Here is a 15,804-nt window from a genome sequence, read left to right on the forward strand (position 1 = left end):
TTGCTGAAGTATCAGCTGTATCTTAGAACGCGGTTAGGTTAGTTACGTTTAGAGAGCCTCGTAGGTAGTAACTTGTTATTATTCATTTCTAGTTTCTTATTTTTATTTTACCGCCGGGTCGGCGTAGTTTGTGAGCGTCAAGTGCACGCATCTGTAACTTCTAAAGTAGAATAAAAAAGGGAGTTAAACCCTTCTTAAGAGTTTTGTGTACTTTCCAGTTCATAGCAGTCACTATTATTGTTGCGTGTAGGTTGGGGCCGCGCAACACCACATTGGCGCCCGAACACTTGTCGAACTGGAAATGGCCGAAAACTGGATGGACAACAACAAGACAAGTACAACAACAAGAAATGGCAAAGGACATTTCTTGACAAGTACAACAACAAGAAATGGCAAGCCAATTGATACCTGGTCCAGACGATGAGAGCATCAATCAAGCCAAACGTCAATTTCGACGGAAAAAATTCGGTGGCGATATTCTTAGAATGTCTCGAAAACCATTTCCAGCTCTACCCTGTGCCTGAAAGACAAAAATTGCCATTGCCACATCTGCAGTAAGAGGACAGGCCTCGCTATGGTGGAAGAATATAGGTAAATTTTTATTAGAGGAATTCGGAGGCCAAACATATACCTTTGAAAATTTCAAAAAATCATTATTAAACGCCTTCCCCATAGTGAAGGACCGAGCAAAGCTAGAAGCCGAACTATATAGTTTTTATCAACGGAATATAGAAGAGTTGACGGACTTTATTCTGCGAAAAATTAAGCTGACGGATATGCTGTATGGGAAGAAACCCAACGCGGAGATTATTGAAATAATCTTACCAAGATTGCTACCTGCTGTTCAAGATTACTTCGAAATTAGAAACCCAAGCACATTGCAGGAACTCTTCGAGTTGGCGGTCAAGTTCCAAAATCGCAGAATAGCGGAAAAAGCTAGAGGGGCATCGTATTCTCAAGGTCTCCGAAGACAATCTTCAAATGAGCAGACCAGAAACGCAAATCGCGCTCTTATGAGGGAAAGAGCTATCAAGCTAACTCATCATCATATCAAGCTAACTTCGAGCTACCAAGCTCGAAGGTCAAGGCCCCAAAAGGAAATTTGAAAACAACCGTCCGCGTACCCAGAAGGCAGAAGTTGAAAGGAAAGCTTTAAACGAGTAGAGGGGCCTGTTAAAGCGAGGACTAAAGACTAAGCAGCAAAAAAAAAGAAGAAAAAAAAAACATTTAAAATACAACAGAGATTCTTTAAACCACTTTTTAGAGCCCGTCACAAGGTCAGATTTCCAGATTACTTCATCTCGAAAAACCCAGTGTTCTTAAAAGGACTCTTTTTTAACTTTTCGTTTTTTTTTTTTTTTTTTTTTTTTTTTTTTTTTTTTAAGTGCAATTCCATCCGTAACTTCATAGGATATTTTACATTCGAATCACGTTTTAGCAAGTCAAAAGAATTGTTAGCACTCCGTTCAGCTCGTAAGTCGTGCGTGAACTACACAGTTCCTCCACACCTACCCAATCAATGTTCCTACACAGGCGATGCGAGTGTGATAGTTGTTTGCTTATCGGTGCATGCAACAGTCTTGAAATTCCTCAAATATTTTTGTGGTTCCTTTTTCAGAATTTTCATTTATTTATTTATTTATTTAACTAATGGAATGACATTACTCAGAATGAAAGAGTTTAAAATTTAGATTTCATCCGAAAGAGCTTACGTTCTACCTCGTTTATTTTATTTCCGCCATTTTATTGCAAAGTATATAAAAGTTACTTGCAAAAGGAATTAAAAAGAACACACACATTTTCCGGTCTGGAAGGTCGAACTTTTTTTATCATTTAAGAAATGACGCTTTCTCTTTTACTTAATTGCGATTTCTGCGTTAGTATTCGTTCCGCTTTTCCTTCCTAATTAGAAGAACTATTTGTCAACGTCGACCTTGATACGCTGGATTTAGAGTATAAAAATTAAATTTTTTACTTTAGGCGCGGCATACTCGTTTATTAACCAATATTCGAAATGGATACAATTAAAAATTATTTTTCAGAAATTATATAATAACTCAACTATAATATAAAAACAGTCAGTCGAACTCAACTAAAGGACATTCCATTTTAGCCGATTAATGGCCAGTTCCTGAATCTCCGGAATCTAAAGCAGGATACAGCGCACTCCCATTTAGCTGAAGGTCTCTGATAAGAACAAAAGCTTTGGTTCTATGAATGTCCGCTAATGGGATGTTTGATCGTACCTAATAACTAAAATCAGATAAAAATGTAAATTGCATTATACCGTTAAATAACTTGAATAATATAAGAAAACATTATTAGCCACATTCAACCGAAGGTTGTACTTTACAATGGTTGTAGCTTATGACGATTCAGGTTTATGTCAGCTTAGTTACAGCAAATGAAGAAATATGAATTGACAAATCTCGAGATTAAATTTCTTGCACGAAAATGCAGCCATAAATCTATCAATTGTATAGAGCTGCACTATGTAATATTTATTGTAACTCATAAGTCTTTAGTGCACATATTGAAGCTTCTAAACCTTCTTTGGAGTATTCCAAAGATTTAGAAAATGATGATAATTTTTAATATGAATGGAAAAGGATTATGTTGGTTAATTAGTTAATTGAACGAAAGCGAAGTATGCGAGAGATATGCCTAAGTGGCCGTCCACACTAGGATTTATCTAAGCTTAACGGAATCGGTTCCAGGTTTCGACTAGCTCTGGAAAGCATGAAGTTCAGATTTCTTAATTGAAGCTCTCCGTTAGCTCAAATAAAACCTAGAGTATACGGTTCTTAAGAGGATGGATGCCTTCGCGAGGACTTTCTCAGGAAAACTGGCTTGTATTCACGTTACACATGTGACAACTAAGGAAACACCTATGCAACAACTATCGCTGGGATTCGACATGTCGAACTCCCAGTTTCTTAGTAAGGCTATCTACCCACCAGTGATGGACAATATTGCAAGGAAATGCCTTCACGAAACTTTTTTGCAGTTGAAAAGTCTGCAATAAAGCTGACAGCACACATGGTTAGACTAACACTACTAAGCGGTCATAATATTTTTTGGAATTTAAACGTGCAGATAATCCACAGCCCTTCTCTCTTCACCACCAGCTGCCCCAGTCTCTTTTCTTTCCATCCGGATAATTTTCAGACCGTAAAGTTTGGTAATATAAATTCGTTTTCAGCATCATTGTTTAGTAACGTAATAAGTAATGCCAGCTGTATAAATTGCACTCAGCTTTTGGATGCAAATAAAAATAAAAATAAAGTTATTATTTAGTATACTTACGATAACTTAATGTGAAAATAAATTTTTTATGTTAGTTTACTTTTCTCACAGTTTCTGTAATGTCATTCTTCTCAGCGCGCTCATTATTAGTTCAAATTTACTTTTTAAACATTATCTTCCATATCAATGAAACTTGATACATGCTGATTTTAGAAGTGTAATTATTTTAAGCTGCGCATGTATTGAAATTGTCTCGTCGCGGTTTTTGAATTTTAATTTAACCTGTTTGGTGCAGTCTGTATTAACACAAATACGTTGCACGAAAATTTAAAATGGACGGGGGGGGGCTTAGTTTTGCGGAGATTTTTTAATAAAACTGTTGAATTCCCCTACGATCAGATACATACACGTCTTTCTCCTTAAAGAGCGAAAAAAATCATTTGAATAACTGCTATTGAAGAAGAGAGTCTTGTGTCTGATCAGCTTCGAAATATGTAGAATTTTACTTAAAATATGCTTTAAACTGAGTTTTTTTTTTTTTTTTTTTTTAAAGACGCATCTGTTTTTAAATTCCTACTATTAGTTCACACTCACCCTATATCTTGTTCAAATTTTCAATCGTCAATAAAATACTTTTTATTCACCCACTCACGTTCAAATACATTTTTTTAAACGTGTAGTGGATGACACTTGATGTTAATACAGTTTTTTCCACATATTAAAGTCATTTCCTAGTTATTTATTCCTGTTTATCGGAACTAAAGATATGCTGTTTTTTTAAATTTATTATAAGACTTAGAATAATGACCGTTTATTAGGCATTTTCACGTGCTGTAAAAATTAATTTTATAACTGCTCATAAATAACAGTACATGACTGGATAAATGGGATTGTAATATTTAACAAAAATAAGTGGCAACAGTAAGGCAGAGTTCCAAAGATTTTTAAAGTGTATGGAATTAAAAAACCGCAGTTTTATAGAATTGGATGAAGCGGATGTATTCTCCCCATATTTCTATGTTAACGTGATAATAATATATGTTTAAAATATAACTCTTTAAAATGTCCCTTGCTTATTAAAATAAATAAATAGCACTGTAGATTATGCAGTCTAGGACGAAAACTCTTCGCAGCAGGTCAAGCACATATCGCCTTGAGTCGTGTAAAATCATTAGATGGAATATTAATTGAAGAACTGAACTGCTCGAAACTCACTGGAAAGGTTTCCCATAATAATGAAGCATTATAAGAGATGGATGGAATGAGAAATTATAGGCCACCATCAGCTTCATAAATGTTAATAATATTAATAAAATTAAGTAAAACAATTTTTTTTGTTGACCTAAGTAGGAATTAATTTTAATTTATATATATATATATATATATATATTACTTGTTCCTTACGTAAATGTATATAAAGGCAAAATCGATGGCTGTTGCGAAGGCAAAATTTCATTGCTCTTTGAAAACAATCCACTTTTTAATTGCCATTCTCGATAACTTTCCACTAATCTAAAGTTGATTTTTGCTCAATTTTACATTCAATACTGGCAAGTGTCCCTTACATATATTTTTCTATATACCTCCTATATCGATGTCTTCTATAATCGGACTATATCGGAAAGATGTCTCCGATAATCGGACTATATCGGAAAGATGTCTCCTATAATCGGACTGACTCAATTCACGCCAAAGATCAGTCATAACTGTAGTCTAAAACAAAGGAAATAATTTGAAAAAGCTAATAATAAAACGATCAGAAGCAAACTAAAGACAGAGGTAGAACAAGAGGAAAAAGATCTTCCATTAAACTTTCCCACAATTAATTTTCAAAACGAATATTGCACATAAATATACCACATGTTCCTGTAAGAGAAGAATCATGATATTTCTCTATTAATATTCAATGCATTTTCGATTACATAGCTTACATTGCAGACATTGTATTCTTCGCTTACCTTGTATAGCCTATTAGGTTTTCGGATCCAACTGTGGATCATCCAACTGCTAGCTGGACATATTCATTACTTAACCGACAAGAGAAAATGAGATAGTTTCTTACAGTCTAAACTGAGTTAAGGAAATATGGTTATTTTAACTTTTTATAGCAGCTTTATACTATGCTGACATATATTTGAATTTAAAGATCCAAGAGTGAAACGCAACACATTAAAGGTTTCACTTTCTTACGTGTTTGGATTCGAATTTATTTGCTAGTGTTGTATCATAACCTATATTTTGTTGAAAGCATAAATATTTGATCAAGTTCAAAACATACAAAAAAAAAAAAAAAAAAAAAAAAAAAAAAAATCTGAAATTTTTCAGAATTTAAATTACGCCCAAAGGGGCGTTTTTTTAACTTTTTGAGTGTTACCTTTATTTATTAAATATCATGTTCTTTGCACTTAAACCATAAAATTCAGTTCAAGAGCAATATCGCAAAATAATGTTAAATTAAGCATATCTTTAGAATTTCCGATATACACAGTCTCGCGAGCTGAAGATAAAAGTATTTTTTTTCTATATAACGTTGCCATTTCTCGCTTTTAAAGCATTGAGTTTGTAAATCAAAAATTCGTTGAAGTTTTGCAAAATATAAAATCTATAATAAAACAAATTCCAAATTTGGGATTTCAGATGCCCATATTAGCAGTAGGATTTCGTCATTCAAAATTCGTGGCTCTATGTACCATTGTTTTATCACAATGCGAGAAATAGACAATCATTTATGCAGATTTTTCATTATTTAATTTCTTCAAATATAATGCAGGACTCTAACATTTTGTGGCAACAGTTTGAAAAGTGAACCGACGTTTATGAGTCCGACGCAAAATGCCAAAACGAAAGCAATAGTCCTTCGGGACTGAAATCCCTTTGGACTAATAATTTTCTTTCAAACAAAACTGACAATGCTGATTTCTTTAAAATTAAAAAACAAAATTCCCAAAATTACAATAAGAAAAAAAGGGGGGATGACAGAAAACACCTTATTTGAAATATTAGTTCATTTGCGTGGTATTTGTGTAGCATTTTGAAGACACTGTATATAAACAATCTTTTATTTAAACAGATCATACGAAGGTATAGTCTGCATTGAGTAAAAATACAGAAACTGCTTAATTTTGTGAAACATGACGAAAAACATAAATAGCAAGCTTCTTCGTTCGAGAAATTATACTCCAAACATCAATAACATTTCATTTAGGTATTGTTTAATAATTATTACTATTACTTTGATTTGCAAGATAACAGAGATTTGCAAGATAAAGAATCCTATTAACAGTGATACTTACACAGACAAAATAACCCAAATGTAGCATAGGTGTATCAAGCTGCGGATGAGGTTGTTCCATCCTCCTAGACCAACTTCCATAAAGATGTAGCACCTTTATGCAAGTTGAAAATTTTTCGCCCGAGGATGCCCTGGACGTAAATAAAAGTACTCGGTACTTTTATGAAATCCAGTTTGCATCATGAAGAAAGCAACCTTAATTGTCCTAGGACCTTAACCTAGGACGTCCATGGGAAAGTCTTTATCTTAGCGAGCAATCGCGGACTTGCAAAAGATGCCGGCATCTTTATTATTACATTTTATGAAATGGTCTGCATGACGAAATATGAAGATTCTTCGTTTTTGTACAATAGAATAAAGAATTAGATCCAACGACTATGAATTCGCGACGAGCTAACGAAGCCGGCTTTAATACGATTACCATTAGTTTATCTTCTGCAGTTATGATTAATGTTTCATCTTTCCTTTTTCTTTTCTAAACCATCAATATCAGGTGACAAGGCGGCGCCACAGCGACTGGCGTCTCGAACTTCTTCCGAATTCCCGATAGCCCCGTCTGCCCCTGGGTGTATCTACATACAGTAAAGATGTTCCAAACTTAACAGCATTCTAATGAATCGTGTCACGAGATCTTATAACAAAACAACAGCAAACTTATTGAGGCAGCATGCCAGAAGTTGAAACATCCTTCTTATACACCTTTCTCATATTTTATCCGATACAATAACAAAAGATAAACATCTCTACTTATACATCTCGCTTCTTTTCGCTAGGAAAAGTTAGAAAAAAAAATATCCCTCTAACAACTCCCATTCTTGTTCCATACTTCACTACTACAGAACAGCCTCAGGCGCGATGTTAAATGAATTGACAAATGCCGGGAAACTACGAGCCGGAGAAGTTTTTCGGAATCGGGGGAGAGAAGTGGACGGTTTGAAGACGCCGTTGCTTCTGGAAGCCTGTCAGCGCCTTTCGTCTTTTTATTGATTCTCTATTTCCAGAAAATTTGTTTTACTTATTTTTCATTGGAAATATCCAAAGATGATGCAAATGTGCAGCTAACAACGTTTAATCCAAAAGAAAATTAAGTTACCTCCTTCAGCTTAAAATAAGCCAGAAAATCTAATCTATGTATATACAGAAAAAAGTTTATGTTTGTCTTCTAATAACTCAGTCACTACTACAGCCACCAAACTTTCTACATTTCTTTTCTGGGTTCTGGAAAAGGTCAATGATAAAAAAAAAAAAAAAAAAAAAAAAAAAAAAAAAAAAAAAAAACCAGAGAAATTAATTAAAATCTCAGAAAAACGATAATTTTCGCCCTCATTTTCCCGAGTGGCAACAGTTCCGCAAGCTGCAGATGAAAATCTGCTTTATTCCGAAAGTTGTTGCCACTGCTCTGTTTCAAATCCTAGAGTTTGTTAATAAAAAATTTCCAAGTTATACAATGAAATAAAAATAGCATTGCCAAAAGTTAAATACATTATTCCCGATTCCAGAAGTTCGTGGGGAGCTATTTCGGCTTTTTCCATCTACGTACGATTCTAATCAGCCGAAATATTAATTATAAACTCTGAAAGCGCTAATCTTCGCGCTCATTTTTCCGAGTGGCAATAGTGTCGCGCATTGGATATCAAAATGTTTTATTTCGAAAAGTGTTGCTACGGCTCGCTTTCAAGTCGTAGAGTTTGTTATTCAAAAATTTGTAAGTTTTACAAAATCTATACATGTAAAGAAGAATGTCTGTTTGTATGTTTATTTGCTTGTTCGCGTTATTAATTTTCTGATCAGTTATGATCATTTTTTTGCCACATTTAATCGACTAAAACTGAATATAGGTGAAATATTGGGTGGAACTTGAGCTTTTACGACCATTTGATTAGAAAGACGATAATCATTAAAAACTGCGTGCCATTGTTGCTGATATAATGAGAGAGAATTAGTTTATTTTTCTATCGAAATTTTTTACATGGGTTCCATATCGCATCAGAATGAAAAATGTATGACTGTGAATCGTATTTTTTGCATCGTTATTAGAGAAGGATTACAGCGGTATTGTTTTCTCTGTTGTTAGATGCATTATTCTCAATCTAATTTATCTGGCATCGGGTACTTCCGCTAGTAAATTCTAATTATTTTATGCTTTAAAAATATAGTTATTATTTTACCGATTGAAAACGAGATATATCGAAGCTCTCATTGAGTCACATAATTAGAATCTACTATCCATATCTATGTACATGAAAATTTCATATATTAATAAAAGAACATTAGCGATCACTTGGGCCATTGTTAAGTTCAATGTCACTTTACAACAGGGAGTCGCCAAAAATGTTAGCACTTTTGATATTTCTTTAACTTATTATAATAATTTTACAATTATCAAATATTTTTACACAATGTGTCTGAAAATAGATAAAGATAAGACAATACAGACAAAGAAAAAAACGAAAACGCTTCGACGCATTCTTTTTATAATAGAAACGTTCATTTTCCTTACTTCGGAGGTGACGCTGTTATTTCGTCTGTTACTTATTTAAAATTTTCACATTGTTCATTGCAACGGGAAGCAAGAATGGAAAACGTTCGAGTACGCATTACTCAAGCCTGTTCGTCTGAAACAGACGAGCAACGGGAGGCAAGGCTGGAAAACGTTCGAGTACGCACTGTTCAAGGCCGTTAGTCTCAAACAGACGAGCAACGGGAAGCAAGAATGGAAAACGTTCGAGTACGCACTGCTCAAGCCTGTTCGTCTGAAACAGACGAGCAACGGAAGGCAAGGCTGGAAAACTTTCGAGTACGCACTGCCTCGAGGACGTTTTAGTCTGAAAGAGACGAGCAACGGGAAGCAAGAATGGAAAGCGTACCAGCACGCACTACTTGATCCAAACGAACACTGCACGCTGATTTAAAGCTTGATGCATTCCATTACGATGCTAATTATGATTACAGTCTTCATCCAAGTTTGATCGTTTGAAAGATGCTTATGCTTGTATTGCAGAGTCCCCAAATTTAAGAATGAAACACCATCAACATGCTACGCGGATGGAAGAGTGAAACTGCTTGCACTAGATGGAAAAAATATATATATATATTGCTTCCAAAAGCTCTTCAATAAACAGAATTAAAACACAAATACTTTCTTTCCTTTAAGTAGCACTGCAAAGCATGCCGGTTAATAGACACGTATCCAAATGATTTCGACAGATGTACCATTAGAATTTAAACGTGTGCAGCTTCCGGTGCGACTCGCATTTGCAATGACCATCAACAAAGCACAGGGGCAATCGTTACAAGTTTGTGGGCTAAATTTAGAAAATCCATGCTCTTTCATATGGGCAGCTGTATGTGGCCTGCCTACGCTTCTGAAAACCTTCCGATTTATTCGTGTATTCACCAGATGAAAGAAAACAAAAAATATTGTGCATCCAAAAGCACTTCAATAAACATAATTAAAACACAACCACTTTCTTTCCTTTAAATAGCACTGCAACGCATGCTGGGTAACAGCCAGTATAGGAATAAAATTCAGACAAATTAAAATTATTCAAATTTAAGACTGACTTTTTAAAGTACATTTAGTTGAAGTAGATAAAAAATTACGAATATATAATGGTAGGTTTAGTAAATGAACAAAAAAGAATGAAAGAATTTAATATAATGACATTTCCACGTCCAGATAACAGAGCAAATGGATCAAAAGATCAATTTTTGTAAAAACTAATAAAAGCAAAAATAAAATTAGCAAATTAAATGGAAAATGCAATTGTGTAAATACATCTATTATTCATATATTTGTAATTATATATTGAACCCTTTTCATAATATTCATATTTAACTTTTAATTTAGGATAGCCTTAATTATTATTATCTAAAGATATAGGTATCCCTTTATGAATATCTGAAGCACCTGCTTTTGGCCCAATAGCGGCTGAGCTAGCTGAGCGCTGCTAAAAGTGACCCCGCCCCTTTGCTGAACGCATGGAATTTGACTCAAGTTCAGATCCCAAAGAATAGGCTGTTAGCTTAGAAGCTATCGTGGTTTTTTTCCAAGATGTAACGTAAAAACAAGCCAATTTCCGTTAAATTGTCACTACAAAGGCATTCCTTCCTCTTGGCACCTAGCCCAAATGTGTTTGAACTAATTAAACACATTTATCATAAATGCATGTGTCTTGAAAGTGCATAAGAACTTTATAAGGTACTTCTTCCGCTTTCTTGGCGTGCCTTCGTGGTGTGGTGGTCTGCACACTGGGCCGGTATTTCAGTGGTCCACGGTTCGAATCCCGTCGAAGGCTTTCTTAATTTTTCATCTTTCCTGCTTCCAAAAAAATACCTAATGCCTCTAAAGTGGCACCAGAACTAAAAGGGTGCTGTATGATGATTCTCCTCACCCAGGATTTGGCGATTGGGTCCTCTAAATATCACAGTCGCCCTTTAAAAGGGGGAGTATATAAGATATTTCTCCCGCTTTCTTGGCGTGCCTTCGTGGGGTGGTGGTCTGCACACTGGGCCGGTAGTCCAGAGGTCCGCAGTTCGATTGCTGGCGAAAGCTTTGTTAATTTTTCATCTTTCCTGTTTCCCAAAAATACCTAATGTCTCTACAACTTGAAAGTCCGTAAGTCCTAAGAACAACCTACAGGGAAAATTTTTGAAACAACCTCAGAAGTCACTTAAGATTAACTGATCAAATCTCTCTTTAGTCTTTCATTCAATAAATCACTGCGTAATTCTTAATATTCTACATTCTAAGATACATGGGCGGATATTATTTTCGTAAAATTTTTAACTCAGAAGGGCTATTAGTCTCGAAATGGCATTTTGCTTCGAATCACTATAAACGGCTGTAACACTTTTCAAATTGTTGCCACCAAACATTATAGCCCTGTATTATAGGTAAAAAAATAAATAATGAAGAATCTGCATGAATATATATATGCTTCTCGCATTATTAACATCCTGAGCCATCAAATATTGAATAACATAGCCCTCCACCCGAACATGGCCACCTGGAAGGCCGAATGTGGAATTTCAGAGTTTGTTTTATTGTCTATTTCATATTTTGTAAAACATTAACGAATTTTTGATTAACAAACTCAACGATTTTAAAGCAAGCAATGGCAACACTGTAGGGAATAAAACACTTTTATTTCCAGCGCGCGAGACTATCTATTGGAAATTCTAAAGACATGCTGTTTTTAAATATTTTTAGCCCAAATGCTCTCAAAATCTGTGTAAATGAAAAACATGCGCATTTGGGTGTAATAATTTTTTTTATTTTTATTTATATTTATGTACATTTCTGTGAGTATTTTCAGCCTTACCTGAAGTAAGCATTTCAGTGAAAGAAATAAAGAAAATATTTTTGCTATATAAAAAATGGCATCTAAGTTGAGAGACATAAAATGTATAATACATGTGTAGAAGAATTACAGCAGTATACCGTGCTTAAAAAAATATATTTAATATAATTACAAAAAATTACACAATATTTGAGTATTACCATGTTTTTTTGTAATGCCGCATACATATTTTATTTTATGCATTTAAAATACATACTTCTGGAAATATACCGGAAAGTAAAGTAACACTAGAGTTAAATGAGACCACAAGAAAGGTTAACAACCCTTAAGAACTCGCAAATTAAAGCGAAATCATTTATACGATAATTCTTAATAATTTACTGAAATAAAAGGACATAAAACGAAAAATAACAATTTCTTCATGCCGCGTACATGCTTACCAGAAAAAAAAAAAAAAAAAAAAAAAAAATTAGAAAGTAACTTGGATATCAAAAGTAAAATCCCTCCCCCCCTCTTTTCGTAGCCTTTCAGCATTTAAATGAAAAGAATTTCACAGTCTATTTTTATATTTTAGAAGACTATTATTACTTTTCTGACTTTTGACAGAAAAAAAAAAAAAAAAAAAACTAATTTATTAGAATGAACGTTTTTTAATGACCGAAAAGCTTTTTGAAATAGATTCTTAAACATCAGTTCGTATATAACTCATATTACTGGTAATTTTGTACGTGTTGTTATTAATATCACAGAATCAAAATAAAGAACGAGCAAATAATATGCTTCTCCCCCCTTCCCTAGTCTTTCCTTGAGTGGAATGGGGCGAAGAAGGGAACACATTCACATCCTCTAAAATACACAAATATTTTCAGAGTTTAGCTTTGGTTAATTAATAATAAGCTCAGCTTGTTTTGCCTTTTATAATAAAATACTATACTTTCCAAAACTATATTACTATTTATTATAATATTGTCCAAAATTTATTGAATAAAATACATAATTAAGAAATTCATTTCCGAGGCATTTTAAGTAAATTCTGAAATTTAAAAGAGATTACATAAAATAAAAATATTTACTTAAAAACAGCTGAAATAACACGGTTGAAAGAAATCATCAGTGGTCTTCTTCGCGGATAAATTTAGTAAACAAGAGCAAGAAAACTCCGCAAATAACAGTCAACATATTTTTTAGAACTATATGCATACCTAGGGTTTAGATATTCAGAAAAATTTTACCTAAGCACCAGAAAAATTTCGCTGCAGGTAAAAAAATCGCGCATTGTAAAAAATTAAGCAGAGAACAAACTGATTGGTCAAGCGCTCAAAATCAGGTCAAATATCTTATGGTCTTTCTCCTAGGAAGATTAAATGCTTCCAAATACGAACCGTTTCTGAACCCGTAATAAGATAATCCGACTATATTGTGTTTAAAATCAGAGATAGAATATCCAAATAATTCTTGATACCGAACGGTATTCCGTGATCAAAATGACAAGGCTTACCTTATTTCCGTCAGAAAGATAAGAGGTCAGCCCAAAACACGAGGCCACAGCAGTATCAAAAGGAGGAAAACTTACTGGTTTTTGACGTGCTTGAGCTGCGATGGAATACACGCGGTGTTCTTGCTTGTGGTTGCTCGCTCATGTGGAACTGGTTTACCGCCTTCTTACTCCTCTTACGGGTTGCCAGGAGAATGAATTATACTCGCCAAACTGCAGCCAAGAGGCAACAAGTGATGTATTGTCTGATGATTCAGAACCAGGAAAGTTCGTGTATCAAATTTTTTGTTCTTTTATTCTTCCTGTACTCAGATTGCGTTTCGGAAGTTGTCGCACGCTATATATTGTTATAAATTAACGGTTTTGTCACGCAGTGTGTTATTTGCGTTCGCTTCTAGAAAGGGAATGATCAGCTCGAACTGTATATTGCTTTGCGTCTGTAAACAGTTTTTGTATAGTATGTCAAGAAACTTTCATACATTTTTTTTTTTTAATTATTATTATTATTTCCTGTATTTTTTAAGTTACAGCAGCATCTGAGATACTTCTGTACAAATATAATTTCAATGCGACTTTCTCGTGAGTATGTCCAAAACAAATTCTGATGAGTTTAAAATACTGAATTTTAAAAAAAAAATGCAGCATTTAGCAACATTTTGCAAATAGCGTGTTAAAATTTAGAAACTTTTACTAAGAATAAAATTTTGTTACAATTATATACGGCATGAAATGGGCTGTCTATATATATTAAAAAGATTTATTACTGATTTAAAATACTGTAAATTAATCATTTCCATAAGATAAAACATTCCTTAAGAAAGCTTAATTTTCCTTATTTTTATTCCTAGAAGATACTGCAGATATAAATTTAAAAAGACTTGAATCTCGACCTCAGATGCTCCTTCCTGGCTTAAACTAACTCTTATCTTTGAGTTATCGAAAGCAAACCAGCTTCGAAAAACTTCGGGAGACTAAAGGCCCGTCCACACGAGTACGCTCGAAACGTAGCTGACGAACGCGCTTTTACGTTTCCAGCGTAAAAGCGTCCAAACGAGTACGCTTGCGAAGAGTGCGTTTAACCAATAGAATTATTTTACGCAAAAATCACGTGACGCTGTAATATAGCGTCAACAGAGCTGTTATCTTATTACTTCGCGTGCTTCTGTATGTTTACGGCAAGTTGTCCGAATTAGATGTTTTTTTTTAATAGCTGAAATTTTACTATTAAGTGCAATTACTAAGCAGAGGCAAAACCGCAAAAAATGGCAAGAATGAGTCCGAAAGATTTATTTAGAGTGACATGTTAAAAGAGATTTTAGTTTTTTTTTTTTTTTTTTTACTGCCTCATTTGCGAAATGAATATCCGGAATTATTAAATTCCTACCATTATCTCAAACTCTCCCTATATCTTGTTCAAATTTTCAGTACATAAAATGCTTTTTATTCATCCACTCAAGTTCAAATACAATTTTTCAAACTTGTAGTGAATGACACTTGATGTTAATACAGCTTTTTCACATATTAAAATTTTTTTAATTTTTAATTTTAAAAAATTCTGTTTGTATTTTTTAAATTTTTCTTTGTGGACCTAAGTAGGAATTGACTTAATTTTTTTTATTATTTTTTTATATTACTTGTTTTTTAATTACTTCAGGATGAGTATCGACCAGTTTGACAGACTTGCAGATTCTATATTGTATGAAAATTAGGATTTATAAAATTGGTTTGGAATACAGTATATAAAGAGAATGAAATTACTTAATTCTCTTTATATACACCATCCGCCATATAATAAAACCAACTTCATATTTTTTAACTACCCCTCCCTTGGTCTTTTGTTCTTCTTTTTATTTATTTTTGAATTTAGAATGAGGTTCAAACTTTGTAAAGTTTATGAGAAATTATGTGCATGATAAAATATGCAATAAAGTAAAAATAAAGAGAATTTATAGATGATATATGATAAAGCGATGCAGATATATTATTACATAAGGATTTCTATTTGCAATGCACATTTTTAAACTAAATTAAAAACAATAATAATAATGAATAAAGTAAGAAATGAAAACAATAATAATAGGTAAAATAAGAATATAATGATTCATGATTAAATATAAGAAACACGTTTCAAAATGAGAAAAGCTAACTGAATTACATACTGGCTACGGGTTAGGCTCGAACTCGCAACCTTTCCATTCGGATAGTAGCGCGCTGACCACTCAGTTATCTGTGATGGCAACGTTTGTGAAAAATAATGTAACAAGTAGAAGTTGCTGCAAAGGTAATTTAATTAAATTTCAATAAATGATTGCTGTATGACACAAGTTGTAACTTTCCTCCAAAATTTCGTAATTGTATTTTATTGAATACTCTTTCACAGTCAACTGCTTTATTTTAGAAGTTATTATATTGCTGAAATTAGTTTTTGGTGTATTTAATATTGCGATATTTATAGAGCTTTTTATTAC

General features: G+C 33.5%; 1 protein-coding gene across 3 annotated transcripts in view; it reads right to left on the bottom strand.

Moving 5' to 3' along the window:
* The window catches only part of LOC118182167 (uncharacterized), an 85,427-nt gene extending 71,855 nt beyond the window's left edge, over positions 1-13,572 (bottom strand). For 2 of the 3 annotated variants that reach the window (XM_035351489.2, XM_035351487.2), the window contains exon 1: positions 13,415-13,572. In XM_035351489.2, coding sequence (XP_035207380.1) covers positions 13,415-13,481 — 67 coding nt within the window. In that variant the 5' untranslated portion in view covers positions 13,482-13,572. Of the gene's footprint in view, positions 1-13,339 lie in introns of all 3 variants that reach the window. The other variant, XM_035351490.2, reaches the window with a different exon arrangement.
* Positions 13,573-15,804: the final 2,232 nt, after the last annotated feature.

This window comes from Stegodyphus dumicola, chromosome 4 (genome assembly GCF_044657685.1).
Source record: "Stegodyphus dumicola isolate Sdum_Otavi_A_Nest chromosome 4, ASM4465768v1".
Taxonomy (NCBI): domain Eukaryota; kingdom Metazoa; phylum Arthropoda; class Arachnida; order Araneae; family Eresidae; genus Stegodyphus; species Stegodyphus dumicola.